Source organism: Corvus kubaryi, unplaced genomic scaffold (genome assembly GCF_017639235.1).
Source record: "Corvus kubaryi isolate FWS band 111438036 unplaced genomic scaffold, C.kubaryi_AGA036_p1.0 37398, whole genome shotgun sequence".
Lineage (NCBI taxonomy): Eukaryota > Metazoa > Chordata > Aves > Passeriformes > Corvidae > Corvus > Corvus kubaryi.
In genome coordinates this window covers 15,196,774-15,218,447 of record NW_024581137.1, presented here as the reverse complement: position 1 = coordinate 15,218,447, position 21,674 = coordinate 15,196,774, and the positions used below count along the sequence as shown (strand labels likewise).

The 21,674-nt window shown below is 46.9% G+C and overlaps 2 protein-coding genes across 9 annotated transcripts in view; both read left to right on the top strand.

Annotated features, from left to right (window-relative positions):
• Positions 1–2,897, top strand: part of TMEM108 (transmembrane protein 108) — a 242,112-nt gene extending 239,215 nt beyond the window's left edge. For all 8 annotated transcript variants that reach the window (XM_042042876.1, XM_042042875.1, XM_042042874.1 and 5 more), the window contains 2 exons: positions 1,009–1,163; positions 2,552–2,897. In XM_042042876.1, the coding sequence (XP_041898810.1) occupies positions 1,009–1,163; positions 2,552–2,674 (278 nt within the window). In that variant the 3' untranslated portion in view covers positions 2,675–2,897. The remainder of the gene's footprint in view (positions 1–1,008; positions 1,164–2,551) is intronic.
• A 3,244-nt stretch (positions 2,898–6,141) lies between these two features.
• The window catches only part of BFSP2 (beaded filament structural protein 2), a 28,059-nt gene continuing 12,526 nt past the window's right edge, over positions 6,142–21,674 (top strand). The window contains exons 1-2 of the mRNA XM_042044028.1: positions 6,142–6,733; positions 21,476–21,558. Of these exons, the coding sequence (XP_041899962.1) occupies positions 6,278–6,733; positions 21,476–21,558 (539 nt within the window). The 5' untranslated portion in view covers positions 6,142–6,277. The remainder of the gene's footprint in view (positions 6,734–21,475; positions 21,559–21,674) is intronic.

The following is a 21,674-nucleotide window of genomic DNA, read 5'->3' as shown; positions in this document are numbered from 1 at the left end:
CTGCTGGGAGAGAATTGCCTTGGCATTTCTGGGGCCCGGGGGTGCCTGTGGCCCTGAGACCAGACACACAGTTACATCAGGAGTTTCACTTGCTGGTTGCTTCATCTTGCCTAACTGCTCTACTTTAAGTTCAAATATTTCAGATTGTGAAAGCTTCAATGTGCTCCCCAGGTGAGAAAAAAAGCCATGTTCAGACATTACCCAATGCCCAGGCAAGTGAGGGGAACAGGTTACCCTTATCAGTAGATCCCACATCCTGATGGAGCTGATGGAGACAGGCAGGAGAACCCCAATTCTGGGGTTAACACTATCCTGGAAGACAGGTGCAGCAGGGGATCTCCACGCCACCTTACCCCTGTCTCATCCTACTCAGGAACCCATCTGTTCCTCTGGCTGGTTGCTGATGTGTTGGAACATGGTCACAAACCAAAATCCAAGTTACAAATGGCGGGCAACAGAGGCAGGGTCAGTGGCACTTCAGGACAGAAGCTTTTGGTATTGAAGGCATGCAACTGCAGGCATTTATGAATTTGCTGTTTGAGCTAGGACAGGTATCTCTCACTGCCCACTTGCTGATGTGCTCATCACTGCAGCCTCTAAACACACCAGACACAGAAAAGATCCCCACAGAAGCATCTTTCTCAGTCTCTGAGGAATGCCCTGTCTCCTAGAGGGTCTATAAATCCCTGCTTAGGTATTAAAACACCATCAGTTACAACAACAAAGCTTTTTATTAATCAGGCAGCTACATCTTCAAGATTATGCACTCACATCAAAAAGAAAGTAAAAACTGCATCTTCTGCCAAGCCCAAAGCTTCGTCTGCGTAGCCCAGATTCTGACATAATTCTGTAGGGTTTGTTAGCAGAGAGCGAGGACTGACTGAGATTGAAGCGTATGAACACAGGTCGCCAGCCCTCTCCTTAAGTAACATAAAGTACAAATCCATTGTACTGATGAGTCCTTATTGAAAGGAAATAACCAAATTTTTGACATGTTTCTATTGACAGCAGTTCTGCTGACAGTCTGCTGCATGAGAAGGAAGAAGAAGACATCTAACCCAGAGAACAACCTGAGCTATTGGAATAATGCTATTACCATGGACTACTTCAACAGGCATGCTGTAGAGTTACCAAGAGAGATCCAGTCACTGGAAACTTCAGAGGTACCTTGCTTGCAGAACTGGTGTCTGAAAACTGTAACTGAAGCCATGCTGGGAGGAGGGGAGGGGAAGTCCTATTAATAAAGCCTTGAAATCCCTACACATGTTCAGGGAAACAGCTTTTTGAGAAGGACTGACTCCTACACATATATTAGATGGGATAAATATGTCAGCAAAACTGGATTGCCATCTTATTCCCAGCCACTGCAGATCTGATCCGTACTGCTGCGTGGTGACGGAGGTTAACCACCTCTAGGTGAATTTGTCCCTGGGTTTCTCTTCCTTGTGAGCGTTCAGCCAATGTCAAGCCATGCCATGGTGGCTTAAGGAGAGCCCTTTGGGCTGGCTCATTGCTGACAGTCAGTTTACTGTGCGTGTGCCACACAGCATCAGAGAAGGAGGATGGTGGGAGTTAATAATGCAAAGAAATTTTGTGCATTTATGTCTCAGGAGCTGCCTGTAACTTCTCAAATACCAGTTCAGGGAGTGAGTGTTCCCAGTACAAAAGTAATCAGAACATCAATATGTGGGGGTGTGTGGTGGTGGTGGTGTACACTCATCAGCCCCTTCCTAAGAGATCTGACTGGTTCAGTGGGATTATTCACACATGCACAGGTGATCCTACTGATAGAAATGTATTCCCTGGCCTCAGAGACAGAGAATAATTCAGCTTAGTTCAAAAGTATTTAAAACCTAGAAACAGTAGAGAGTTTGAGTTTATGCTGAAGTGATTTTCAGATCAGCTAGCTGACTAGCTCATGTGATTAAAAAAAAAAAAAAAGAGGGTTAGAAAGGAGCCTCTGAGATGTGATTAGGCAAACAGTCACAGTTACTTCATTAACCCCACTTCGCTGGCAATCACATTGCTCCATCTAAGGCAGGACCTGGTCTAGCTTGCCCAGAATCAAATGTCAGGCCTAGTCACATACAGGATGGTCTTCCAAAGGTGGGTCATTTAAACCTGATCAGAATATGACTGAACTGGGGCATACTCAGGTGGCTTGGACCCATATATGTGGCTTTCTGACCTGAAAAAGAAGCTGAAAATGCATCTTTGAGGAGTCAAGCACAGCTGAGAGACAGGAAACACTTGCAATGAGTCAATAAAGTGAAAAAACCCCAAGAAATGTGGAAGCTCCAAGTCTGCAAAGGGACTTGGTGCATCTGACTTGTGGGTCGCCAGGCTGAGAAAGAATCAGCCAACCCTCAGAGGAACTCTTCACTCACAGCTCCTGCCTGACAAAGGGCAAAACCACCTCACCAAACCTGGCTCTCCAGAGTCACAGCCCACAACATTCAGGCACCTTTGGGGGATTGGGAGGAGTGGCCTGTGGGCTTGCGGAGGGTGAAGGGTGTGAAGTGCTCAATCTGCTGCTCTGTTTTTCCCCTAGGACCACCTGTCCGAGCCGCGCTCCCCGGCCAACGGCGACTACCGCGACAGCGGGATGGTCCTGGTGAACCCCTTCTGTCAGGAAACGCTCTTTGTGGGACACGAGCAAGTCTCCGAAATATGACCCCGCAGCTGCCCCTGTACTGCAGTTTCATCTCTACTGTCTCCAAATTATAAATAAATATATATATATTATAAATATAACCTTTGTGTAACCCTGAATTACAAGAAATGTTTTCAGCTTTTCTTTTGTCCCTCAGAATTGTCAGCCCCTTTTTTATAAGTGTGGTAAAACTTTACAGAACAAACTGTGGCTTTATAAAATAAAGGTATTTCTAAGCAAAACACCTGTCAGGTGGACTGTTTGCTTCACTCTCATTTACAAACTGCTGCTAAATATACGTGGTCTGGAAAAATACTGAGTAAGGCTGCTTTTGGTGCAGGCAGCATGTGGTGGGTACAGCATCCTGCATCCTACATGCTATCACTCAGCTGAGCATAAGCATTCCTGCTCAGTGACTGTTCCTTCTCCTACTTCAGCATGACTTCAGTCACTCCTTTCCTTTAGGCTGCCAAGCTGGAGTGCAAACCAGACAGGGCCAGCTCAGTTGCCAGAAGCAGTCTGTACAGCCCCTGTGCCAGCCTTGTATCCTTTGTGTGAGTCCAGTGCTGCCTGAGCACCGACTGGGATGAGCCCTTTACTGTCCCCCTTCCAGTCTGAGCTCCAAAACTCGTTTATACAAGCAAGAACAAGAACGGACCTTTTTTCCTGCATAAGTGTTTTAACCACACTACACACTGGACTCAGAGTTGCTACACCTCAGTCCAATAAGCCTAGAATTATTTTCTGAAGATCACGGAGCCTCAAAGGAAGCATATAGAGTGCTCTTTTCAAAGGAAGAGAAAATTCCTTTGAATTTATCAGAAATTTTGAGATCTGGTGACTAGGGACTGCCACCAATTGAATGCTGTGGCTTTGACCACATTTCCACTTCCCCACTGTTTTATTTATCTTATGTGCTTAGACTGCTGGTGTCACTGAATCAAGTTTCCTCATACCCTCTTCTTCTCTCTGAGACTTTCCTTTCCCCCTTAGGAAGGAAAACACAGTGTTTCAGAGCAAAATGGCAATTCTGTCCTACCTTGTTAAGTACTAGGTTGCAGACTCTAATAGTGTTAAGGGAATAGTAAGGGTGCATGAAGCTTAAAGGATGGATTAAAAATAGGTTGCTACAAGACAAGACTAGTATGGAACATGGAATGACCTTGCCCAAATTGATGGTCTCTCTTTGAGTAACTCAGAACTGTTACTGTGGGACCAATTTTCAGTTTTGCTTCTCAAATAGCTTTCTGATATCATTCAGCAAGTGAAATGGCCTCTGTCATTTGAAGTCTCACCCTCCTTCTCCCCACCTCTGGCCACCAGTCCTGCTAGACTATTTTCTGCTTTCACTGCTCACTTCATCAGGAGCAGGCTGTGAGGGGCAGTTTACCCCCTGCTCCAGCTGGCTGCTCCCTGCCACTGGCTGTTCAGGTTTAATGCTTGCTCGGATGGCAGGGAAGTTTGAGCAGGACAGGGTTAGTGTAGCATCATTAACCATATGCCTTGTTCAAGGTGAGCCACGGCTGCTATTAGAAAAGGGACTTACAGCAATGGCACATCTGGTCCAGCTGTTCCCACCCACTGACAGCATCCCAGTGGCTGCTGTTAGTCAGAGCAATGTGACAGCTTTGCTGAATGATGGATGCTGTCAGACCCAGACTTGGCTCAGTGGGCCACAGAGGCACCGTTGCTCCTCCTTTCTCCTCATCCCACACATGCACTTCTATGCCGAGGCACAAACCAGAATGTGGACTATGGGCTTCCAGAAACTGGAAGATTGTAATGTTACAGGGGCTCTCCTGGATATTTGTTTCTCTGCTCAGCATCAGAGAGTAATGCAGGGCTTTCTCATGAGGAGACCAGGGCAGACAGGATGACAAGGCTGTGTATGAACATGGACAGGCACTTTGGGTATATATCTTTTCACTGTGGGATAAAAATTATGCAATATGATATCTGTGATCCTCATGATCAATTACTAATCAGCCTCCTGGAAACCACTGTTTGATAGGAGAGTAAAAATTTCCTGAGGGTATTGCCAAGAGCAAAAGCAATACCATAGGGATCTTAATTTTTATTTGAAGAGGTAGGTGGAAAGAGGGAACAAGGTTACAGAAAACTAAATTCAGTTCTTTGAAAAAAAAGTCCCTATTATATTACATTTGCTTTCTGTACCTGTATTACTTCTGCAAGGTAGATTCTCTAATTTGACACAGAGCAACTACACTGAAAACTTTGTGTAAGAAGTACTGGAGGATTCTTCTCATTTACCCAGCATAGTTTGTTTGATAATCTCAAGGCAGAATACCTAAACTAGCCAGGAGTATTTGCAAGGCCTGAGAGATGCTGCACTGTTCCCAGTCTTCACACAACCTGGAAATGGTGACCTGAGTGTAGGCAGCCTTGCAGTTCTCAAAAAAAACTAGTGAAACAAACTCCAGCCATCAACCTGGCCAGCCAGGATTAGGCACCAGTGGAAGACAGGGATTTCTGATTGTATCCTGTCTCGACAAAGACACCACTGCCCCTGCACAGACCTACACTGCATTAGGGCAATGCCCAACATCAGCACATTACAATCGTGCCTACAAAGATGTGCACACAGTAATCCTACACTTGGAACGGCACCCTGGCTGTGAAGTATCCCTGGGTGTAGGTAGAAAAAGCTAGACCTGATACTGTATTGTGAAGGATCACACTGTGCCAGGAACACATCCTACTCATTACTTATTATTACCTATGAACTACCCACCTGATCACTAGCAGTTAAAGAACATTGACATGAGAAGAAGAGCAGGGGAAATCTTTCTCTTCCCCTGCAGTAAGTCTCTAGGACTCTTTTGCCCTTTTCTTTCAGTTCACAGTTGCCTCACTTTGTCACCACGTCATGCAGGCAAAAAGTGAAACAGGCCCTTGTTGAACAGAGAAAGTGCAATTGATTATGTGAAGTTAAGCTGACTGAGCAGGGGTGGACATGAGGCTGCTTGTCCCTATAAAATCTGCTGGGTTTATGTCAACGTGCCTTGGTTGGGTGGTGAAGCCAAAGCGCAGAGAAACCCAGAAGCTGCAGCAGACCCAAGGGAGCATTCAATGCTCTGCAGTGGCAAAAAGCTGGCTCGGCTCTGCTCAGTCGTGGCCCAGTTGACTCCACAGAGGTTCGGGTTTTGCTAAGCTTAAAAAATGTCTTGCTGAAGTAGACTATGCCTGCAACAAGCACTGGCATGAGAAGCAGATGCATTTGTAATATATATCTGGATGCTTGTGGCTATAAGAGTAGGAAATCATCTGGGTGTCAGCGTAGAAAACACTGCTGGTATTTTAACACGGACGTTGTACTGAATCCCCGTCCCGCTGTCCCCGTAAACACCATTGTGCTTTTCATCTGCCACATTTGCAGCAGCAGCAGCAGGGAGATTTCTCCTGAAATGGGATTGCTGACCCAGCAGCCGCCCGGACAATGTGACGGGTGCTCCCAGGCAGCACAAAGCCCCCCTTCCAGAAAGCCGTCGCACAAAGCCGAAATCCCGCGCGAGCCCAACCTGCTGGGCTCGGCACATCCCTGCCGCCAGTGCGGGGCGAGGCGGCCGGGCTGAGCGGCGGTGCTCGGCAGGCTGGAGCGACAACATGCCCTTGCCGAGGCGCCGGTCGTCCTTCCTGGGGCAGCAGCCCTCTTCCTCCACGGCGGAGAGCTCGGGGCCGCCCGGCCGCCGGGTGAGCGTCGGAGGTGGAGGGAGCCTGTCGAGACCACCCGGCGTCTACGTGGGCACCGTTCCCACCGGCGGCGTGAGCAGCCTGGGCACCCGAGTGTCCCGTAGAGCCCTGGGCATCAGCAGCGTCTTCCTCCAGGGTCTCCGCAGCTCCGCCGCCGCCGTGCCCCTGGCCCCGGGGCTGGATAAGAGCAGGGGTCTCTCCTACGAAAGCCTGAATGGCTGCTTGGTGGAGTACATCGAGAAGGTGCGAGCTCTCGAGCAGGTCAACCAGGAGCTGGAGGAGCACATCCGAGTCTACCTGGACAAGAAGGCGGCCAGCGTGGGCAGCTGGGGAGCGCTGCGGGAGAACTGGGAGGCGATTTACCATCAGGTGAGCGCTGGAGCGGTGCCGGCAGCCGGGGGAGCGGGCGGGAGCTGCACGGGTCATTAGCGACTCCGGGCTGCTCATGAATGCCGTCTGATTTCAAAGCGCGGTGCCCTAGACAGAGGGTTTAAAATCTATCTTCATGATAATTAGCATTATCATTTCACAGTGTGTTGTGGAAAATGCCTATTAAGCAGGAGAATTGCCTCAGGCATCGTGCGCATGGGAGCGATTGAAGTGCACCCCAAGGCGCCGAAGTCTGGGCTGGTTAGAACGGGTCGGGGTTTTTTCTTTTTTTCTTTTTTTCTTTTTTTCTTTTTTTTTTTTTTTTTTAATTTTTAAAGTCTGTGGTTATTACACTGAGTATCAAAATTATTAAAAGAAACCTGCTAGGACTGAATTAGGTTATCCCTCAACATAATATCATTACAAGCACGTTACAGGGGTTTTTTTAATCAGCAATTCAGATTTTTACTTTAATCCCTTATTTGCTTAATAACATTTCCAGAAGCTCTATTTATTTAAAAATAATGATTACATGGCTACAAATGAGTACAAATGACTCCCTTCCTTCCCTTTGTCATCACCCCACCATTCCTTTCTCCCATATTTTCCATACGGCACAAATTTTTATTGTGGGGGTCTGAAATGGTGTCTGCATTGACCTCACGGACAAGACAGAATTCCTTTTGCTGACCAGTTATACCAGTAAGGCCTTGCAGACTGATGTCCTGCTTACAGCAGACACAGAGCTCTGTCTGCTGAAGTCTTGGTGCACCACATGAGTCCTGGCTTCCCAGCTCCCAGCCAGTGGGAGCAGACAGGACTCCGAAGACCTGGAGTCCGGCATCTTGCACAGCTCTTCCCAACAGTGCTAGCGCGGGCACAAAAAATGCCATCAGTGGGTCTTCAGAAAGCCTGAAAGCCACCTTTAAGTTGTCTGGGACAATTGTGTGCTTTAACTTGGGCTGGCCAGGTTTACTTTGCATTTTTTAGGGCAGGTCTTCTCCCAGAATGCTACAAGCATTGCCTGAACTCTGAATGTGTTGGCATAAGCTGTTGTACAGAGATCATGTCAGCAGAAACACCCAGTTAAGAACCAGCTTTTAAAGTTGCTACCTTCTAGTATTAGCAAATGATGTTATTGCTTCCTGAAGGGAGCAGCTGCTGAAGGAAAGGGATGCTCTGAACCTGGGGTACAAAAAGCCATCCCCTCGAAGCTATTAATTATCCCACTGGGACAGATGGGGATTTTGGTGGGGGACAGGGAGTTAATCCTTTGCAGCTGCCATCCCATGTTCTCCAGACCAGTGTCTCATTTTGTAGTTGTAGATTTCACCTGTAAATCCTACCAGGACTTACGGTTAAGACCAAAAATATGGGACCCTAGATACTTTAGAAAGGACTGTTTGATTTTGCTTTATATAAATCCCCAACAATAACAGTGCAGATGAATCTGCTCATGTAATAATTTTTCATCCAAATTACTTTCCTTTTGACCTTTCTTTGTAGTCATCCTTGCCTCTACCTTTCTTTTTCATGAGTAAATAAGAGAATCTCATAATGAAATCTAGACTGAATATTGGGCTCTTCCTATATGAAAATCAGAAAAATAAAGCTGTTTTGTAATAGCATTTGTGAGTATCATAGAAAAGAAGAGAAAAAGATTAGCATCATCCATATCCATTTAACTATCAAAACACATCAGAGAACACATAAAATTTTCTGAATTGCTTCAATTAAATCAATAAAAGGGGCATCACTTAATGGGTTTTGTCTTTTTGTCTTTGGGATATGATCCAAGCTGTTATGTGTGATTCTGATTAATAGATTTCTTTGCTTTTTTTACTAAACATTTAACCAAAAATGAAAGTAGGACCTCATCCAGCCCAAGCACCATTCAACTAATTTGTCCTAGAGCTAATTGGTAAAATTATGCTAGCATCAACATCAAAACCATTATTTATTAAAATAATGTCAAAGTCAGTTGCTACAGAAACAGCTGAAATCACACAAAGTCAGAACCCTCCTGCCACAACACATCCCAAACAGAAAAGTAGAAGGCATTCAGGAGCAAGGTGTAGCAGAAATGAGAGACACTTGGCAGATACATTCCTAAATGTCATTTTTGTAAATACATTCAGATTTTCTGCAGATGTCCACATCCACCTTGATTTCTTTATGAGTGACATACCCCATTTTCAGCTTCTTGTAAAATCTAAGCACTCATTTCAATTCCTGGCCAGGCCCACGGGTTCAGCCAGGAGAGATGCCCGTGAGCCGTAAAACCCCTCGGTGCCATCCGCATAAAGCAGCTATGAAGGTTTTGGGCAGAAAACCACTCAAGCAGGTACCTGGTTTAGCCCAAGCACTCATAATAGAAACAGTTTTTGAACAAGAGGCAGCAAAGAGAAATACACAATGGGGAGGGGGTCTAGGCAGGAGCCTCTTCCTCTTGCCCTGGTAGTGAGAAGACAAGGATGTGGTGACGTAGGACTCTCCTGGTCCCAAAATCAGAAATGAGACAGGCCCATCTCTACAGTGGCACAGGCGAGACTTCAGCAGACCTGAAGTCTCATTTCCCTCCTGCCCTTCCTGGGATGTGTTCCAGCATTTCAAATTTTGGGTAGTTGCATTCCCAGCAAAAACAACTTGGTGCCAGCATATCCCCCAAACGCAGAGCTAAGGGAAAAAATGTGTCAGTGGGTGACTCAGAGGGTGTGTGTGAGTGCAGGGTCCCTCAGGAAAAACCACTCGTGTTTCCTGGCAATTGTCAGAGCTGTGGCTGCAGCAGGGGATCACTGGTGGGAGCTGAATGATGGAAAGCCACTATCCAGCTCCCAGTGTTAATTATCTGCCTGGGCAGCTGGCTTCTAGCCGAGCAGGTGGACACACACTAATTGGGACAGGCGCAAAGTGAAAGGATTTTTGCAGGAAAAGAGGGAAATGAGAAATCCTTGCCAAGAGGAATTCACATGACAGAATTGCAATTTCATGACAGAAATATTAATTTTACCCTGCACATACTCTTCTTCTCCAGGCTTCATCCTGGTCTTCTTGTGGAAAATTCTACCTCTAATCAAATGTGTCTCTTCTGCAGAATAGGAGACTCTTTGCAATGGGAATTCCTTCCCAGGGAACAGGGCAGCACCTGGGAGAAGTGGATGCTTGAAACAATCTCAGTGAGTTTACAGAGAGAAGAGGGTAGCTCAACCTCCATGACTGTTTAATTAGGGCTGTGTGGGAGACACAGAGATTTATTTTGTCTATGAGATGGCAGGCACATAGTGCAGTTCAGATCACAGGAGAAAACACAAAAGTGGAAGAAGGAATCAACATCCTGGACCAATTTTATCACTGCGTGACTGATCATAACATCCTGTGTGTGGTTGGGAGCATTTGAAAGAACTCCAGAGTATTTCTGTAGAGCTACTTTTATTTGCACGTGGCCTTTCTATCAGCATTTAATCAGTGTGATTATTAAGCCTGGAGAATACACAGGTCTAACAGCCCAAGGCATTGCCACATTTGGACTCACACCCTGCAGGGCCAGGAGAGCTGCTGAGTATTACTTGTGACCCACTCTGGCACAACACAGTGCATAATCAGTGTCTGCAAATGGGTGAAATAGCACTCTGCTACTCATCTAAGGTACAACAAACTCCCACAAAGTGGCACAAAGCTTGATCCACTGCCCTACAGAGGATGGCAGTGAATTAGTTTTAATTATGTTCTCTCAGCCACCTCCAACATAAATTTGGGCTGCCTTCACAGGCAGCTGTGAGGGGGTGTGAGGTTTTCTCCTTGTACTTGGGCAACAGTTTTACAGATCATTTCTTTGAGAGGTATCTCCTGCTTTGAGAACCAGGCATTCTCTGATGCAGTCCTGTGTACTTACAAAATATTTGATGCATACATGAAGTCGAAATTCCCTGGATGCAGCAAGAATCAGCAAAGGAGCCATCAATCTTCTCAACCTCTCTCCAGGTATTACCTCTCCTGAGGTGATATAACAAATGTTGCTCTTGCTGCCTTCCAAGTTTCCTCCTTCAGGCTCTGAGAAAAGGTTCAACATGGAAAGCATGACCAGGACCATTATGAGTTTACTGCTTGGCAGTGCAGGTTGCAGGCTTTTAGCCTTGAGTTTAGCTGGGAATTAAGATGTGTTGGAGGCAATGGTCTGGTACCAACTATTCCCTTGCATGTGTGGAAGAAAAGACTAGATCGGCATCTTCTGATCTTTCTCCATGGAGACATTTGCTTTAACTGAAGTGAACTTAAAAGCCAGAGAAGTTTCCATTACATGAATAATTAAGCCATGAGATTCATTATTACAGGCCACACCTGAGGCCATGAATTTAGTAGCAGTCAGAAAGGATTTAGACACGTGTAAGAAAAGCAAAACTATACAAAGCCTACAGATGAAGCACAGCGAAGAATTTGAAAGGCACAGTAAATCTTGCCATGCCAAACTTGGCCAAATCTCTGTTAAAAATCAAAAGTTGCTAGTCACCAGGGATAAGGAATAAATTCTCCCTTTAAGTGTCTGTATCACATCACACTTTATCAAGTCTGGCATCTGCCCACTCCCTTGAAGCAGCTGTTTTATCCTTGATGCCAGTTGTAGCCCAGCAAATGGGCCAGCATATTGATGCAGGTTTTGATGAGACTTTTCTTCCAAAAAATTAACATTGCATTTTCATGTCTATAAAATCACAATGAAATCAAAGAAAATTGTTGCTGCTTTGTACTTAAGATGTTTAATACCATGGATATTCACTGTTAATTCAAGAGCTGAAAAAAATTGTGATCAAAAGGTGTATGTGCATCACAGATCTGAGTGCTGAAAGAAAATGTGTGACTGGAAGGAGTTATTATTAGTAATAATATTTGCATTTTTTTTAACACTTCCCATTTTGTCTCTTTGAATGCCACATGAGCATCAGGGACTTAAGCCTCCCAGAAGCACATTGAGGCAGGACAGCACTGCCTTCTGCCTTACAAGCAGAGGAGGCAATGTCTAAGTGCTTGCAGCATTGCAAAGTCTCTCGTTTCCAATGGACACAAAGGGTGTTTCTTAAACTGCTGCATCAAGTGTTTTAGTACATGTGTCTCACTAATGCTGTGTGTTTGCAGCCAGCTGTTGATTAACAGGAGAATTAAATCAAACAAAAGAGCCACTAGATGGAAGACTTACATCTCTTCTTCTGGAGCCTAGGAAAGGGCTTTCAGAGCTCATGCAAATCAGAGGGAATTTCTCAGGAAACATGGTTTGTACCATGTTAGACAGTAGTTAGAAATTACTGTCTAATTACCCTTCAAGTTCACTGTAGATTTAAAGGGTACACCGGTGATTTCCAGGAGGGCTGAAAAGTTGGTGCCTGCTGGTTTCCACTGCAACACTCATCCCTGAAGTCTTCAAAACATGCGTTTGGGGTTTTTTTTTATACCATTTTTACTTATGTGGCAGAGTTCAGGGGTTTGTGCAGCTTTGGAAAGCCCAGGACTTTCTCACTGAGCCCTTGGCTGTTGGTCTACAAAGAGGAGAATCGGGGTATTGACTGAATTCTCAGGAGTATGATAAAGACAGGTACTGTGGGGCAGGTAAAAGTTACCTCAAATGCCTCAATAAATCCACAAAATCACTAATGAAAAACACTTTCAAAAACCAGTCTGTCTCCATATAGATGCAGAAATCTAGGCAGCAGAAATTCACCAGCTATTGCCTGCTTCTGCTTTTGTTGCAGCCCAAAAGCATTTCACGCTGGATTCAGCCTCTAAACTCAGCCATTAACATGCCTCTGAGTGACACTGGGCAGCTCACAGGATTTAATGTTACTTTTGCTCGCAGGATGTTCCCAATTCCCTCAAAGACATTAATTTGCATCAGGCTTTAGGTAAGATGTTATATCTGCGTGGGATCCCTGTCAGAGGCAAACGAGTTTGTTTCAATGGAGCAGGGCAAATCACAGGGCAGCATTTCTGCTCCTTGATTGATTCAAGAAAAAATGAAAGCTTCTCTGAAGATCCACACATGTATGAGTTGGCAGGAAGACAAAATGACTTCTGTAGGAAAGAAGAAAAGAAAAAATAAAGGTAGAAAAATAAAGGAACCAAGATTTCAGAGCTTGTGTCAAAGAAGTCCCTCTACTTCTGGGCTGACTAAATGCCAATTCTCCATCCTTCAGGAGAAATTCAGGTGTCCTGGTGCAAGGGAACCTGAGGACAGAAGAGTAGAATGTCCCCAAAGTCCCAGCTCTGCTCAGCTGCTATAAAATTCCACAGACGGACAACCCAGGGTTTGGGGAGTTAGGATAGTGCTGGTAAAGTGGGGCTGCAAAAAATCAGGGAGAAGGAAATGAGGGGTTGAACAATGAAGAGCAGCCAGTTCTGTGTGCAAGTGACCACACAGAATTCTTCTGTACACAGCAGGGCTGGCTGGTGTGTGGTGAGGGGCCATCTCTTTGCCCACACCCTGTGGCTTTTGTGACATCTCTGACTCCTGTGCTTTTGCTGCACTCCTGTGCTAGTTTGAAAACAAACCAGTGGGAGGCACCAAGTCAGAATAACAATTTAATGGAAATTAAAGAAAAGGAGGAAAAAAAAGGTAAAAGAAAACACTGTCAAACTGACAGAGTCAAGGTACAACCTGACACCCTGTTAGGCAGGGTGGTGGTAGCAGTCTGGTGGAATGGTGGCTGCAGTCCTCTGAAGCAGTGATCCTGTAGTAAAACAGTCTGCTCTTCCTCTGGAAGTCCAGTGGTGGCTGTGTAGCTCCTGTCCTCTGGAAATCCAGTGGGAAGCCCCGGTGTCTCTGGTGTTCAGCCTCAGCTTATATCCACGATGGGATGCTTGGTTCCTCCCTCTGGGTGGAGCATCTCACAATGGGGTAACGAGTCATGAGGCAGAGTGTTGATTAGGCTCATTAACAGAAGATAGTCCGGAGGGAGTTATCTCTGAGTCAGGCGGCAGGACAATGATGGGCAATTAACAGCAAGATAGTCTGGGGGGAAGGAGGCAAGGAAACACTGCCCCACCTGATTTTAACAGCTGATGGGGATGGTAATAGAATACACTGCAACCCAGGACATTATCCACCCCTTATTCTATTACCATCTACATTATCCCAAATCAATACCTTCTTAAACTCTAAAACACACATACATATATATATATATGTATATACACAGTGAAACCTACACACCGTTCTCACCTAAGATTAGGTCTCCTTGTGGTACACAACGGGTTTCCCCATCTTTCTGCATTACCCACCAAGTGCAACCAGGTCCTTGAGCAAAGACAATCCCACGGATGGGTTTGTCTTTGCCTGAGGTGGGATTAATCCAAACAGTCTTTCCTAAAATACCTCTCAGGTGTACCGCAGGGACTCTATCTCCATCCACTGTGTGCAAGGGTTCAGACTCGGCAGGACCAGCTCGATTGATGGACCCTCGGGTATTGACTATCCAAGTGGCCTTTGCTAAGTTCACTTCCCAATTTTTGAAGGTCCCCCCACCAAGTGCCTTTAGGGTGGTTTTAAGTAGTCCATTGCAGCGTTCAACTTTTCCAGCAGCTGGTGCATGATAAGGAATATGATATATCCATTCGATACCGTGTTCTCTGGCCCAGGTGTTGATGAGGCTGTTCTTAAAATGAGTCCCGTTGTCTGACTCGATCCTATCAGGGGTGCCATGTCTCCACAGGACTTGCTTTTCCAGGCCCAGGATGGTGTTCCGGGCTGTAGCATGAGGCACAGGGTAGGTCTCCAGCCATCCAGTGGTTGCTTCAACCATGGTCAACACGTAGTGCTTGCCTTGGCGGGTTTGGGGAAGGGTGATGTAGTCAATTTGCCAGGCTTCACCATACCTGTACTTTGACCATCGTCCACCATACCACAGAGGCTTCACCCGCTTGGCCTGTTTGATTGCAGCACAGGTCTCACAACTGTGGATGACCTGTGAGATGCTGTCCATGGAAAGGTCCACCCCTCGGTCATGGGCCCATCGGTATGTTGCATCTCTCCCCTGATGACCAGAGGCATCATGGGCCCAACGAGCTAGGAATAATTCTCCCTTGTGCTGCCAGTCCAGATCCACCTGTGATACTTTCACCTTGGCAGCTCGGTCCACCTGCTCGTTGTTGCGATGCTCTTCATTAGCCCGACTCTTGGGTACGTGCGCATCCACGTGTCGAACCTTCACGGTCAGCTTCTCTACTCGGGCGGCGATGTCCTGCCAAATCTCAGCGGCCCAGATGGGTTTCCCTCTGCGCTGCCAGTTGGCCTTTCTCCAGCGATCCAGCCATCCCCACAGAGCATTAGCTACCATCCATGAGTCGGTGTAGAGATAGAGCCTCGGCCACTTCTCTCGTTTAGCAATATCCAAAGCCAGCTGGACGGCTTTAAGCTCTGCAACCTGACTCGATCCACCTTGTCCCTCAGTAGCTTGTGCAACTCGTCGTGTGGGGCTCCATACTGCAGCTTTCCACTTTCGATTAGCGCCTACAATTCGGCAGGAACCATCAGTGAAGAGGGCATAACATCTTTCAGTCTCCGGTAGCTCATTGTATGGTGGGGCTTCCTCAGCACGAGTCACTTGCTCTTCCTCTTCTTCAGAGGATAATCCAAAAGTCTCACCTTCAGGCCAGTTTGTTATAATTTCTAGAATCCCAGGGCGATTCGGGTTTCCAATACGGGCACGCTGTGTGATGAGGGCGATCCACTTGCTCCATGTGGTGTCGGTGGCATGATGCGTGGAAGGAACCTTTCCCTTGAACATCCAACCCAGCACCGGTAGTCGGGGTGCCAGAAGCAACTGTGCTTCAGTGCCAATTACCTCTGAGGCAGCCTGGACTCCTTCATAGGCTGCCAAGATTTCCTTCTCTGTGGGAGTGTAGTTGGCTTCAGACCCTCTGTAGCTTCGGCTCCAGAATCCCAGTGGTCGGCCACGAGTCTCACCGGGCACCTTCTGCCAGAGGCTCCAGGGCAGACCATTGTTCCCGGCTGCAGAGTAGAGCACATTCTTCACCTCTGGTCCTGTCCTGACTGGGCCAAGGGCTACCGCATGAGCGATTTCCTGCTTGATCTGGGCAAAGGCTTGCTGCTGTTCGGGGCCCCAGTGGAAATCGTTCTTCTTGCGGGTAACCAGGTAGAGAGGGCTCACGATCTGGCTGTACTCGGGAATGTGCATCCTCCAGAAACCTATGGCACCTAGGAAAGCTTGTGTTTCCTTCTTGCTGGTCGGTGGAGACATCGCAGTGATCTTATTGATGACCTCGGTGGGAATCTGACGTCGTCCATCTTGCCATTTCACTCCCAGGAACTGGATCTCTTGGGCAGGTCCCTTGACTTTGCTCCTTTTGATGGCAAAGCCAGCTTCCAGGAGAATCTGGATGATTTTCTCTCCTTTCTCAAACACTTCCTTTGCTGTGTTTCCCCACACGATGATGTCATCGATGTATTGCAGATGTTCTGGAGCCTCACCCTTTTCCAATGCAGTCTGGATCAGTCCGTGGCAAATGGTGGGACTGTGCTTCCACCCCTGGGGCAGTCGGTTCCAGGTGTATTGCACACCCTTCCAGGTAAAAGCAAACTGGGGCCTGCATTCTGCTGCCAAAGGAATGGAGAAGAAGGCATTGGCAATGTCAATAGTGGCGTACCACTTCGCTGCTTTGGACTCCAGCTCGTACTGAAGTTCCAACATGTCCGGCACAGCGGCGCTCAATGGTGGCGTGACCTCATTCAGGCCACGGTAGTCCACCGTCAGCCTCCATTCTCCACTGGACTTACGCACTGGCCATATAGGGCTGTTGAAAGGTGAATGGGCCTTGCTGACCACCCCTTGGCTCTCCAGTTTGCGAATCATCTCATGGATGGGAACCACAGAGTCTCTGTCGGTGCGGTATTGCCGGCGGTGCACTGTTGCTGTGGCGATTGGCACCTGTTGTTCTGCAACTCTCAGCAGTCCCACGGCAGAGGGGTCATCTGAGAGGCCAGGCAATGTACTCAGTTGTCTGATATCTTCTGTCTCCACAGCAGCTATCCCAAAAGCGCAACGATGTCCTTTTGGGTCCTTGAAATATCCATTTCTGAGATAGTCTATGCCGAGAATACACGGGGCCTCTGGGCCAGTCACGATGGGGTGTTTCTGCCACTCGTTCCCAGTTAAACTCACTTCAGCTTCCAGTACAGTCAGCTGCTGGGATCCTCCTGTCACCCCAGAAATAGAAATGGGTTCTGCTCCCACATACCTTGATGGCATCAGAGTACATTGAGCACCGGTGTCAACCAAAGCCGTGTATCTTTGTGGGTCAGATGTGCCAGGCCATCAGACCCACACAGTCCAAAAGACCCGATTCTCCCTTTCCTCTACCTGGCTAGAGGCAGGGCCCCTCTATTCCTGGTCATGTTGCATGTTGTTCCCTTCTGGTGAATATATTCCTGAGGTCCCTTCAAGAGGATCGGTCATATTATCATTCTGGTACCGTCTGGAGTTCTGTGTGCGAGAGACCGGAGCAATGTTGACTCTAGATGCGCTTCTTGTGGTAGTTGTCCCTCTTTTTAGTTCACGTACCCGAGCTGCTAAGGAGGAGGTGGGTTTTCCATGCCACTTACTCATGTCTTCTCCATGTTCCTGAAGGAAAAACCAGAGGTTACCTCGTGGGGTGTATCCTCTCTCCCTGGTTGGGGGTCGCCGGCTCCTAATGGCAGAGACTCTTGTTGGTTCTGGTGGGATGTGGTAAATCTCTTCCTTAAGTTCCTTTTTCAGTTTCTGATGGCCTTCTTCAATCAAGCTCCGGACTTGCTCAGCCAAAAGACTTGTTTCCACGGATGAGACATGGGTGCGAAACGGGGCTGTGACGGTGTCCTCGTAAATCCTTAGTTTGTTCACCAAGACGCCCACCCTGTCCTCGCCTTCCCTCCATTGCAGCGTTGCCAGGTAACGGGAGTATATCTCTGGTCCAAGGCGTGCGAACCTCAGCCACATCTGTGACGTGCACTGGACACCATCTGGGCTCTTAGGAAATCTCTCATCTTCTGAGAAAATGATCTCCAGCACAGCCAATTCCCTCAGGCACCGGATACCTTGTTCCATTGTGCTCCATTTTCCTTGGTGCACCTGGAGGTCTTCTTTACAAAGATACCTGTCCCTTACACTTGTAAGCAGTCGCCGCCAGAGGCTGAGGGTTTCTTGGGTTCTCCCGATCCCCTGGTCAATGACCACATCCCGGGACAGAGATCCCAGCTGCCTGGCCTCACTTCCGTCCAGAATGGTGTCATTGGCTGCAGCGTCCCAGATGCGGAGCAGCCAGGTCAGGATAGACTCGTTCGTCTGGCGGGTGAATTCCCTCCGCAGGTCTCGCAGCTCACCCAGGGATAGCGACCGAGTGATGATCTCTGGCTCTGCCTCTTCTGCTGGGTGCGAAGGTCCTGCTGCATCCTCGTCAGTCACTATGCGGACTGATTTGCTTTTTGATTTCTTCTTCTGCACGGGGGCAACTGCAATCGGTTTAGGCTGTTCTGGTTCAGTGATGGTTTGCATGGGGACGCTGACAGTGCTTTTGGTTCCCTTCTCCTCTGTGTCAGTCTGCGTGGACATGGACGCTGTTGTCTTGCGTCTGGGTTCTTTCTCCTCTGTGTCAGTCTGCGTAGACATGGACGCTGTTGTCTTGCGTCTGGGTTCTTTCTTCTCGGTGACAGTCTGCGTGGACATGGACGCTGTTGTCTTGCATCTGGGTTCTTTCTTCTCGGTGACAGTCTGCGTGGACATGGACGCTGTTGTCTTGCATCTGGGTTCTTTCTCCTCGGTGACAGTCTGCGTAGACATGGACGCTGTTGCTTTGCATTTGGTTCCTTTCTCCTCTGTGTCAGTCTGCGTAGGCATGGTGTTTGTTGCTCTGCTCTTTTTCCCTCCCTCATCCTGAGGATGCTGTGCCATAGCTCTGATTCTAAGCATGGTGTACATGGTGCAGGCTGTACAGAGAAGACAAAGCAGAACTGACAGCAAGTTTATGCCGTCTTTGACATCCAGAGGGAATTCAATATTTTCAAAAACTGCTGTGCCTGGCCTGAAAGGCTGGAAGAAACCACTCTCTACTCCTCCTACCAGGGGCTGGGTGCGATTGTTGAGGAGATCCCAGACATAGGAGCCCAGACTAGGACAGCCAAACAAAACTGAGTATATACTCCGAATGGTATTCATCGCCTCACAGGTTATTATGCTGTAAACATAATAAACCATTAAAGCAATTCTCATACCATTCCCTGGTTTTAACAGGAGTAATACTACAGGCAGGTAGTTCCCCATGTGAGGAAAAATATAGAGAGCAAGATACAGTACCCACGTAGACAAGCTGAGCACCATGGTGAATAGGTTTCTGTTAACACAAAATTGTAATTCTGACTTTCTCTCAGAGCTGCCCCACGTTGGGCGCCAAATAATGTGCTAGTTTGAAAACAAACCAGTGGGAGGCACCAAGTCAGAATAACAATTTAATGGAAATTAAAGAAAAGGAGGAAAAAAAAGGTAAAAGAAAACACTGTCAAACTGACAGAGTCAAGGTACAACCTGACACCCTGTTAGGCAGGGTGGTGGTAGCAGTCTGGTGGAATGGTGGCTGCAGTCCTCTGAAGCAGTGATCCTGTAGTAAAACAGTCTGCTCTTCCTCTGGAAGTCCAGTGGTGGCTGTGTAGCTCCTGTCCTCTGGAAATCCAGTGGGAAGCCCCGGTGTCTCTGGTGTTCAGCCTCAGCTTATATCCACGTTGGGATGCTTGGTTCCTCCCTCTGGGTGGAGCATCTCACAATGGGGTAACGAGTCATGAGGCAGAGTGTTGATTAGGCTCATTAACAGAAGATAGTCCGGAGGGAGTTATCTCTGAGTCAGGCGGCAGGACAATGATGGGCAATTAACAGCAAGATAGTCTGGGGGGAAGGAGGCAAGGAAACACTGCCCCACCTGATTTTAACAGCTGATGGGGATGGTAATAGAATACACTGCAACCCAGGACAACTCCCCAGTTTTCCCATGCTGAAACTGGGACTTTTTTCTTTTTTTTTTTTTTCCAAGTGGCAGTATTTACAGGATCTCTCTTCTCTGTCCAGATGCTATTTTCATGAAACGTGTTAGAACTGGATGTCTCTGTGATGGCCTATCCCTCTATCATATTGGTTGGAACTGGACAAGAAATCCCACAGTTATTAAAGTAAAATAGGTTCCCCATGCAATGGTGTGAAACAAGCTCCAGCCTCAGGCTTCCAGCCACAGCCACCTTCCCTGTTTTTTCCTAACAGTAGGTGAGAATTAAGAAGACCACTTTCTTAACTCTTGTTCATTGTCAGATTGAAAAGATGTAGAGTGCTTTTAACTTCATGATCCACTATGGACATAATGGATAGTGAAGGAACCGGTTCTTTCTCCACATTTCTTCTTACCAGTTGCCTTCAGGTATTACACATTTGTTGGTCCAAACATTTGTAAGACATTTGGAGCAGTAAGCCACTCTTCATGAAGGTAAATGTTAATGACCACCTTGAAATGCTTCAGCCTTGCATGTCCACCTCCACCCCATCACCAAGCAGCCTCAGAGCAGGTGGGAACACAGGGCAACAATCCCACTTGAGATCCACTTGAGATAACTTGTCTGGATGCAGCCTTGATGTTTCCACATTGCATGGTGTGTTTCACCTTGGAGGAGCAGAATGCTTTGGGTGATTTGCAATCTTACTTAGTTATGGACTTAATTATCTAAGGAAAGATTTTTCTGCTTCAGGAACTCTTCTGGCCAAAAGAAGAAAATCTGACCTTATTCATGTGGTGATTCAGTTTTAACTGCAAATCTTCATGGGTGTCTCCTGAAAAAGACCAAAGAAATGTTCAGTTTAGCTTTTCCAGAGTGACAGCATGGATCACAGGATGTCAAGAGCTTCCAGACAGTTACTTGCAGAGGTGATCACTCTAAGCTTGGTACTGAATTCTGCATGGTTTTGGTCACCTCCAAGCTCAGAACATGTGTGACTCCAGAGCAGGCAGTGGTCTTTTTTCCCTTTTTATCATTTTATTTAACCTTCCTGAATCACAACAAGCTGCTAAGTCACAAACCTTTCAGGTTTACTTGCCCCTCCAAGTGCCTCTTGGACGTTAGAGACACACCCCAGAGCCATAGCAATGATACCACAGTCTGATTTGCACGATCTTTCCAATCAGTGTAATAATCTTTGAAGGCTTCTCAGGTCTCATATCTATCGCAAGAGCCTAGAGGATCCCATAAGAGAAGGAAAACGACGCTCTGGGAGCTGAGGAGGGCTCGCAGGCGGCATGAGCAACAAGTATTCCGTGGCTCCCTGAGGAGGACGACCCTGAAGAGGACTGCTGATATGGGAAGTAGAATAGGAACTGCATAAGTGCTGCTTAAATTTTATCTAGAAAGCATAAGTGGGACTTAAACAATGAAAATACCTTGTGCACAGCAATGAATTTTGCCCCTTGCAAACAGCTGGTGATCAGAATAAATGTGTTTCTACAAGAAGATGAGTACTTAGGAGGAATAAGCAGTTTGATGACAAATTACAGCCTAGTTGCAGAGAATTTGTGAACTTATATGTACAAAACTAATTGATTAAATTATTTGGAATGAGTCACTTGAACAGCCCTAGGATAAAGAATTATTTTCAGAATCAAAGCTGTACATCTGCTTAAGATACATGTGCTGAAGCTCTTCACTGCTTGAGCTCTGTTGTATCTTTCTTCTAGGTGGGTGAGGCAGTCCTTGAAAATGCTCGTCTTATGCTGCACACCGAGAATATTCAAGCCTGTGCTGAAGATTTTAAAGACAGGTAGTCCTGTGGTGGCACCTAGCTGGCCACTTTCTTTAAACTTTGCCTTGGTGAACACTTCTTTTTTAGGGGTGTAATGTTAGAGAGTAGAATGGGCTTGTTTTTTAAGTTGCATG